The 9,377-nt window shown below is 47.2% G+C and overlaps 1 protein-coding gene across 1 annotated transcript in view; it reads right to left on the bottom strand.

Moving 5' to 3' along the window:
- Positions 1–1,057: 1,057 nt before the first annotated feature.
- The window catches only part of ARK2C (arkadia (RNF111) C-terminal like ring finger ubiquitin ligase 2C), a 105,981-nt gene continuing 97,661 nt past the window's right edge, over positions 1,058–9,377 (bottom strand). The window contains exons 5-8 of the mRNA XM_007465620.1: positions 7,919–8,023; positions 7,509–7,604; positions 1,683–1,789; positions 1,058–1,175 (exon numbers count right to left, since the gene is read on the bottom strand). Coding sequence (XP_007465682.1) covers positions 1,058–1,175; positions 1,683–1,789; positions 7,509–7,604; positions 7,919–8,023 — 426 coding nt within the window. The remainder of the gene's footprint in view (positions 1,176–1,682; positions 1,790–7,508; positions 7,605–7,918; positions 8,024–9,377) is intronic.

Consider the following 9,377-nt stretch of genomic DNA (forward strand, 5'->3'; position numbering starts at 1 on the left):
AGAAGGAAGAAGCTGGCGTGAGCAGGGGTATCCTGGCTCCGAGGAACCTGGGGCAGCTCTGGCTTAAAGCTGACGCCTCCTGGTTCAGTGTGGAACTGGGGGGAGGGGGGGATGGTTGGAGCTAAGTAGATGGGCTCTGGAAGTGGGGAGCCCTCCTTCAAGACAGACTTCTCCCCTTCACCTACTCAAATGCTGCCTTCCCAACCCCAGCTGAGCCCCTCAGAGGCCCATCTAAGTCCCCATCTGCTCCTTTTCCAGTCCTCCTCTTTCCTGAACGCCCCTCTATGCTCCCTCTATGCTCCGTGCACTGTAAACATGAGAAAAACAAAAGCCAAGAGAAAACAAAAACAAAACGAGAACCCCCTCCCGCCTCCCAACCTGGGTGAAAAAAAATCATCCTTTTTCACCGTAAACAGGATTTGGCTTTTTTCTTCACCTTGATTCCTTTTTCCTTTTCTCTCGTAAAGACGGGAAGATTCGGGCTGTCGTTGGTTGGTTCAGTCAGGCACCAAAACAAGAAACTCAATGAGAACTATTTGGTGCAGATTCGGTAACAGCGACATGTCCACCACAGATGACTAGAGCACCACACACGACATTTTTCTTAAGCTAACATGCTCTGGCTGCCATCCACAGAATTAGCTAGAGACCCCTACATGGTTTCTACGTGGTCAAGAGGTATATATACAATCCTTCAAAGGACAGGATTGAGGGGCCGGGCTATCAGCTAGGACCTGCAGGATCACATCTAGATTCTCAGCAGCATGGGCCCCCCCTTCCCACCCCTGCTCCGGGCATTGCCAGCTCCCTCCCTCCCGCAAAGCAGGTGGATGGACATGGACGGACGGACGGGGCAGTCACCACTCTGGACAGGTGGGCCTCCCCCACCCCCTCCTTTCCTCAGACACGGATACCACCAACTCCTCTTTCCACAAAATGTGCTTGCAGGCTTTTCCTCTACATCAAATGGCTCAGAAGGCAAAGTTTGGCTGCAAGGGCTATGGCCGTGGGGGGACCTGGTGAAGGAAAATGGGGTGTCCACTGGCTAATTCCTCCCTCAGCTGTCAGCTCCCAGTTGTGTCTCAATGTCCACTCGGCAGATGGGGCATTTCTTGCTCATGGCGAGCCACTGGTCCACACACAGTTGGTGAAAGAGATGCATACAGGGTAGGCGCCTGGAAGAGAGGAGGGTAAGTCTGAGGAATGGTCAAGGAGAAGGGCCCCGGGCTGTGCCAGGAGCCAAGGGACACTGACTCTACTCGGGGAATGAGGAGACTCACACCCAGGACCACTGGGGGCCTGGCCAAAGAAGGTTTTGGGGGCTCTGCCATGGAGTAAGGCTGTGGCTAGGATGGGAATACATGACAGGAAGGAAAGCCCCAAGGCCCTCCTCCTCCTGGACCTCCAGATCAACCTGAAATGAAGCCAGAAATTTGTGTGAGATCCATTCAGGCCAAATGTCTCTCTGTTCTCCTAGCTTTGTGTCCGGGAGTCCACACATGGGCACCACACATCTAGAATGTTCCACACCCCACCTTCCTAGGACAACCACAGAGCACACTGTGCACACTTGGCACGTTCACACACGTGCACAGGCAAACAAGCACCCCTGACACACGGTGCAGAACTGATCACCAATCCCCATGAAGGAAGAGGGGGGACTCAAAAGGCGGGGCTCCTACCTCACATCTTCTCCATCTTCCAGCAGAGACAGACAGATCGTGCATTTCTCATCTGTGTCTGACTCCTCCCCCTCTTCCTTCTTGCCCTTGCCATCCTGGGGTCTTCGCTGTGTGAAGCAGAGGAAGAGCACCGACTCACCTGGTGGCCCCTGTCTTTCATCCACAGCCGCCCCCTCCCTTTCAGCCTCCTTTCCCTGTGAGTCAGTCACTTTTGTGTGTGTGTGTGTGGTACGTGGGCCTCTCACTGTTGTGGCCTTTTCCTGTGGCGGAGCACAGGCTCCTGACACGCAGGCTCAGCGGCCATGGCTCACGGGCCCAGCCACTCCGCAGCATGTGGGATCTTCCCGGACTAGGGCACGAACCTGTGTCCCCTGCATCAGCAGGCGGACTCTCAACCGCTGCGCCACCAGGGAAGCCCGAGTCAGTCACTTTTTAAGTTCTGAAGTAACACCCAGACTTCTGTGCGCTTCCCAGACCCTTCTCCCTGCCTCCTCCCCATGCCCCCTCCTTGCTTCAGGATACAGAGTGCAGGAGTGGAGCAGCAGAAGAGGCCAAGCAGTTTTTGTTGTTCCAGGCAATTTATGTCCCAGGTATAAACTTTATACTGTCCTAGAGGCATAGAGTTTACAAAGGAATTGAGTACCTAATTAACCAATCTTTGGAAAACTATGGCTTATGCATAAACAGCTTCCTCTTTTCTAGTCCCCTCATGCTGTCCACTCCTCCTTACATCCTTTCCAACCTATATCCTTGCCTCCAGACTTCTCCCTCCACTTTCAGGTTCATCTATCCATCCATCCATCCTTCCATCCATTCACTCTTTTTTTCCCTTCCTCCCTCCTTCCCTCCCTCCCTCCCTCCCCCCCTCCCCTCTCTTCCTTCCTTCCTTCCTTCCTTCCTCTCTTTCTCTCAACTAATGTCTCTTCACTTTTTCATTCATTACTAGATGAAGGCACATTTCCTCAGCTGGGCATTACCTCCTATAATCTGTGCCGCACTTACTCTATGTTGTTTGATCTCTCTGCCTGTCCAGAAAGTTCCTTTAAAACAGGCACTAGTTCCACTGGACACCGGAAACTGACACAACATTGTAAATCAGCTATACTTCAATTTTTTTAAAAAGGTATTAATTTTTTTAAAAGGTAAAAGCACTAGTTCTAATCCCATGTTAGACATCATGCAAGCACTCTGTTTATACTTGTTGACTTTAATTGTCCTCTTTTAAATTCTTTGCTAATTATTTGAAGATAGTTAACTACTATGTAGAAAGTTCCAAGCTCTTGGATGGTGTGGACCACGGCTCACCCTTCTTTAGATACTGCCCCACACTTGGTCAAGTACAAGGCACATCACTGGTGCTTAAAAAAATATTCTGGGGAGGAAGGAATCTAATCAGTGAATGGAATCAACCCACTTTCTTGTTGCCATCTCCATGCTATGCAGTGAAACATTCTGATAATACCCACGGGAAGAAAACTAAACCTTTTCCCCCCTCTCCAGGGATAAGCAGACTTAAAGGTCATTTTGCCGAGGGAAATCTGAAGAGTCACAAGACAAAGATCCACCCTGTGACCTTCGGGCCAGGCCTAAATGCCAGGTCTCCCCAGTCTGGTCCCTGGTCCTCAGCTCCGAAGTCTGAGTAGTCTGGGGAATTGTGTAACCTTATTAGAACATACAAGAAAATCTATACCTTCTGCTCTCAGCCTCCCTGTGCCCTATACACCCTACTGCAATAAGTTTACCCTTAACCAGAAAATCAGAATTACATCCATCGTCCCATATAATTGTCATGGGTTTGGAGTATGAGTGGAGTCGTGATGATCTGCCTGCATAAGAACCCAGCCGTGCTTGCTGGTCGAGTGGCCTTCTTTTTTTTTTTTTTTTTTTTTTTTTTTCTTGCGTTATGCGGCCCTCTCACTGTCGTGGCCTCTCCCATTTGCGGAGCACAGGCTCCGGACGCGCAGGCTCAGTGGCCATGGCTCACGGGCCCAGCCGCTCCGCGGCATGTGGGATCTTCCCGAAACGGGGCACGAACCCGCGTCTCCTGCATCGGCAGGCGGACTCTCAAGCACTGCGCCACCAGGGAAGCCCTCGACTGGCCTTCTTTTAGTTGGCCCTTTGAGAAAAGGGAATTCCATAAAAAATACCATTGGGACTATTTTCTATTGTTTTCTCCCATCATTATTCAGGATTTCCTTTTAATAGTTAACAATTTTAACTTAATAGTCCTACCTTGTTTTACTATATCTAATCTATATTTCTTTAAACTATATTGTCTCTTTTCAAATCTTATCCTATTTCTTCCTTTGTATTTTTAATCTTTTAGGCCTTCCAGTTTTTGTCTTCTCTTTTCATTATCTATGTAACTTTTAACTATAAGTTTCTTCAGCATTTTTAATTTAATACGTATTTTAAAGGTTCCCACACAGAACATTATGTGGGAACTGTCCCTTTGCCCTTACCTTCTCATTTTCATTAACATTCTGTTTTCACTTTGATGTTATTGACATTAATTTTGTATGTAATTTTCATATCTTTTCCTAATTCTTGTTTTTTTATATTTTCTTTTTGACTATATTTTTATTTATTCTTATCATATCATTGCTATTTTAAAATATCCTTTTTTGTTTTGTATTATTTTACTCTCAGTTTAAATTTTTTAATTTTTTTTTTATATTTTGGGGGATCTTAAATGCTATCATTTTGCATTTTTAATTCTTCTTATTCCTGTTTTTATAATATTTTATTCCCCTAAGTCTCCTTTTATTCCCCAAATTTTTTTAGCTCAACTCTTTATGTCATTGGTTCAGTCCATTTTCCCTTTTCATTCTTAGCATTAGTTCTTTTCCTTATCTCCTCTCAGCCTGTTGAAGTAATGATGGCTGAAGTGTGCATCTCTGGCAGGAGTGAGCCCACCCCGCTCAGCAAGTTAGAAGTTGTTCCCAGGCTCCTGAACGCACCTCACTCCCTTCCACGTCCTTCTCCAGAAGCTTCAAGCTCTCCCTCCAGAGAATGATCATTTTCTCCATGCAGATGACACGCTTAATTACTGAAATACTGTTGTTTCCTCTATTAAGATACTATCCATGATTGACACATAATAGATGTGTCAGTAAATGTTGATTGGAATCACTGATGGATAAATCCAGTGCCTCCATGAGGAGCTGCATAGAGCAAGGTTCATGGTCTTTGACATTGACACCATGGGTACCTGGGCAAACCTAGAATCAAGGTGAGAGCAGCTCCCCACTCCTGAGCACTCACCAGGTACTGGGCACTGTGCTAAGCCGTGTGTATGCACTGTCCCACTGAATCCCCAGAGTCCCCCTATGGCAGCTACTGACATATCTTTCCCATTTTGCATGAAAAAGGGCAAGGGAAGGGCCAGAAAAGCCAAGTAAGCTGTCCGGAGTTACACAGCTATAAGTGGTGGTTAGGGACTGAGTGTTTGTCCCCCTCCCCCAAATTCATATGTTGAAGCCCTAACCACCCCACCCAATGTGATGGAGATGGGGTCTCTGGGGGGTAATTAGGTCTAGGGGAGGTCATGAAGGTAGGTCCCCCACGATGGGATTGGTGCCCTTATAAGAAGGGAAAAAGACACCAGAGCTTCCTCCCTGCCATGTGAGGACACAGCAAGAAGTCAGCCGTCTGCCAGCCTGGAAGAGAGCCCTCACCAAGAACCAAATCTGCTAGTGCCTTGGTCTTGGACTTCCCAGCCTCCAAAACTGTCAGAAATAAATGTCTGTTGTTTAAGCCACCAAGTAGAAGGCATTTTGTTATAGCAGCCCAAAGACAGTAGGAAAACTGAAATTCAAAACTGGCCCCGTCAGTTTCCAACACCTAGTGCTCACAACCACTGCAGCCTGTGGCCTCCTGAGGGGGTGAAGATGGGCTCCGGCTTGACCACCATGAGCATTTTCCTGCTCCAAGTTTCTCAGTGCTTGTCAAGCTTTTAATTCCTAAATTTTAAAAAGTATTGGGCTTCCCTGGTGGCACAGTGGTTGAGAGTCTGCCTGCCGACGCGGGAGACACGGGATCGTGCCCCGGTCCGGAAAGATCCCACATGCCGCGGAGTGGCTGGGCCCGTGAGCCATGGCCACTGAGCCTGTGCGTCCGGATCCTGTGCTCCGCAATGGGAGAGGCCACAACAGTGAGAGGCCTGCGTACCGCAAAAAAAAAAAAAAAAGTATTTATTTACCTGTTTTCACAGCAGACTTTATTTCACAGAGCAGTGTTAGTTTATTCGAAAACTCAGCAGAAAATACAGCATGTTCCCTCCCTTCCCCTCTCAAAACTCACAGAGTTTGCCCTATTAATACCTTGCACTAGTGTGGTACATTTGTTACAACTGATGCACCAAGAGTGATACATCATTATTAATAAAGTCCATTAATTTACATTAAGGTTCTAAGGGTTTAACAAATGCATAATGTCATGTCGTGTCCACCATTACAGTAGCATAAAAAATAGTTTCACTGCCCTAAAAGTCCCCTATCATCCACCTATTCATTTGCCTGTCCCTCTCCTAAAGCCCCTGGCAACAATGGATCTTTTTACTGTCTACTCTTACTTTTTCTAGAATGCTGTGTATTTGGAATCATACAGTATGCAGCCTTTTCAAGTCAGCTTCTTTCACTTACTAATATGCATTTAATACATATCGCAAAAAAAAAAAAAAAAAGTATTTATTTACCTGTTTTCACAGCAGACTTTATTTCACAGAGCAGTGTTAGTTTATTCGAAAACTCAGCAGAAAATACAGCATGTTCCCTCCCTTCCCCTCTCAAAACTCACAGAGTTTGCCCTATTAATACCTTGCACTAGTGTGGTACATTTGTTACAACTGATGCACCAAGAGTGATACATCATTATTAATAAAGTCCATTAATTTACATTAAGGTTCTAAGGGTTTAACAAATGCATAATGTCATGTCGTGTCCACCATTACAGTAGCATAAAAAATAGTTTCACTGCCCTAAAAGTCCCCTATCATCCACCTATTCATTTGCCTGTCCCTCTCCTAAAGCCCCTGGCAACAATGGATCTTTTTACTGTCTACTCTTACTTTTTCTAGAATGCTGTGTATTTGGAATCATACAGTATGCAGCCTTTTCAAGTCAGCTTCTTTCACTTACTAATATGCATTTAATACATATTTTCTGCATCACATCTATTCATGGCTTTATAGCTTATTTTTTTTAATCATGGAATAATATTCCATTGTATGGATCTACCAAAGTTTACTTACCCATTTACTTATTGAAAGACAGATTGGTTACTTCCAAATTTCTCATTTATTTGAATTTTTTAAAAATTTAACTCCAATTCCTGGACTCCAGTCCTACTCCAGAGTCTTCCTGGAGAGTCTTCCTCCACAGGCTTAGGGTAGAGCCTGTGAATCTGTGGCTTTAAAAGCAGCCCACGTGAACCTGACGCTCACCAAGGACTGGACACCTACGCTCTGAAGCCTTAGCCACCTGTTTGTCCACATGTGAGATTGGACTTGGAATCTTTTCTAAGGCAAATCTTAGCCTGCAATGCAGGTGCTCCCTTGGCCCTCCTCATTCAGATACAAACATTCATCTGCCTGTACACCCACTCACAAGTCCACATGCACACACACATACCCAGCTCCCTTCCTGGTCACACCTGGCAGAAGCTAGGGTGAAAATCCTGGGAAGGTAGCAGAGCTTCAGAGCATCTAGCCAGAGCAAAAGCTTCTAGAGTTCGGACCGTGCCCCTCGGTGGAAAGCTGGCCCAAGGTCAACTAGATCGTCCCCACCCCAACCTCAACTATGCAGGCTGACCTGCTGGTTGGCTCACCTTCTTGTACTTGTGGGGGAAGGTGAACCTCTCAATGGTGTTCTGTACAGCTCCCCGAGTCACATTTCCCAACCTGTCCTCGAGCTGCAGCAGCTCCTACAAAGAGAGAACATGTGGATGTGTGCATTCTGCACGTGCAAACACTCGCATGCACTCATGATTCATGATAGGGAGGAGGGGCACTGAGAGACCTGCAGAGCATTCACGTCGACGGGAGGAATTGTCAAATGCTCAAAGACTGCGAGATCTCTACTCACTCTTTTCCTCTCTCCTACTCTCAACACTGAGGCTACGCCTACCACCCATGCCCTCCCCACCCGCAGGGGAGGGAGAGGGGACAGTGGCATCTCCACCAAGCCAGTGGAAGCCAGGCTGACGGGAGGGTCCCCAGACAGAGGGGCGGGGCGTACCTCATAGCTCTCCCGCACAGCGGAGGTGTGTCTGCTGGCATTCAGTCCCTGGAGAGCAAGGAAGTGAAGCTGAGGGTAAGGGTAGTTTCGGATTTCATGGACGACCTGTTGGGGAGAAAACGCCTCAGACAGGATTCCAGGCTCCAAGAGCCCAGCTTCTGACTCCCCCTCCTGTAGCCAATCAGCGCACCCCTGAGATGCTGCGGTGTTCAGAAGCGCTGTCTTTCCTCCTCCTGTGTCCCCCGTCCTCATCAAGAACCAAGCCTGGGCCGAACCAGCCCCAGAAAGAATAACAAAATCAGTAAAGTAACAACTAACCTGACTGGGCATTTATTTCATGGCAGGCACTGTTAAGCCCTTCAAATGATTAATTGAATCATCTCACCTGACCTGGGTGCAATTACTATTCCCATTTTGCTGATAGGGTAAGTGAGACACAAGCGGATGAAGTAAGTGACAGAACCATGGTTTCAAACCCAGGCAGGCAGATGGCAAAGTTCACTCCCTTCCCTTCTGCTCTGTACTGCCCAGAACAGGGTGGGGCAAGTGGGGGCACAAAATTTAAGGAGGCACCGAATGACTCAGTAACCAAGATAAATAATACTTTAATGTAGTATTTTAAAATCAAGGTTAATGCAAAGAATCCATAATGAACAAACTATCAAAATTTTAAATAAAAACAGGATCTGATCCTTTCCTTAAATGGCCCTGCCTCACTCCCCTCACCCTGACCCTCACCCTGTCTCCAGCTGTGAGTCAGAGCGCCTCAGCTTACTCCTGCACGATCCTGGACTTAATCTTTCTATGCCTCAGTTTGCCAATCTGTAAAACAGGGATAAAACCTTTCGTGTGGTGTTTTTGCGAGGCTAGTGATTAGAACAGTGCCTAGTATGCAGTGAGTGCTCAATAACCACTAGCTTTTATTCTTAGGAGATGCTGCTTCATAAGGCGAACCTTAGATCTTCCGAGCTGACAAGGCTTCTGGGATTATTCATCCAAGCCTCTCATTTTACAAATGAGACTGAGGTGCTGCGTGGTTAAAGGGCAAAGGCAAGGGCTGGAAGGGCCGAATTATGCTCTAGGGCAGCAGCATTGAAGAAGCTGTCTGGAGATAAGATTTTCAATCAGCCTTTCGCTGCTTTAGTGGACTATCTTCACCTTCATTCCACACAGCTCAGGATGCCAGGTATGCAAAGGCCCCAAACCCCACCGGATCCTCCCACAGTCGCCACACCCTGCAGCGCTGAAGGCCGGCTCTCTGCACAAGGCAGCCCTAGGGGCCGCTTCTGGGGTCTCTGTGTTCCCCACACCAGGCATCTTCATCCCATTTCACAGATAAGTAAAACCAAAGCCCCAGGAGAAGCTGACCCAATAAATTAACTAAATGAGGTCACATGGGGTCCAGGGACTACGCTGCTTGCTCTTAGCCCTGAGCCTTCCCCCCACCCTCCCTCACTCC

The sequence above is a fragment of the Lipotes vexillifer genome, unplaced genomic scaffold, assembly GCF_000442215.2.
Source record: "Lipotes vexillifer unplaced genomic scaffold, Lipotes_vexillifer_v1.1 scaffold36, whole genome shotgun sequence".
Classification (NCBI taxonomy): domain Eukaryota; kingdom Metazoa; phylum Chordata; class Mammalia; order Artiodactyla; family Lipotidae; genus Lipotes; species Lipotes vexillifer.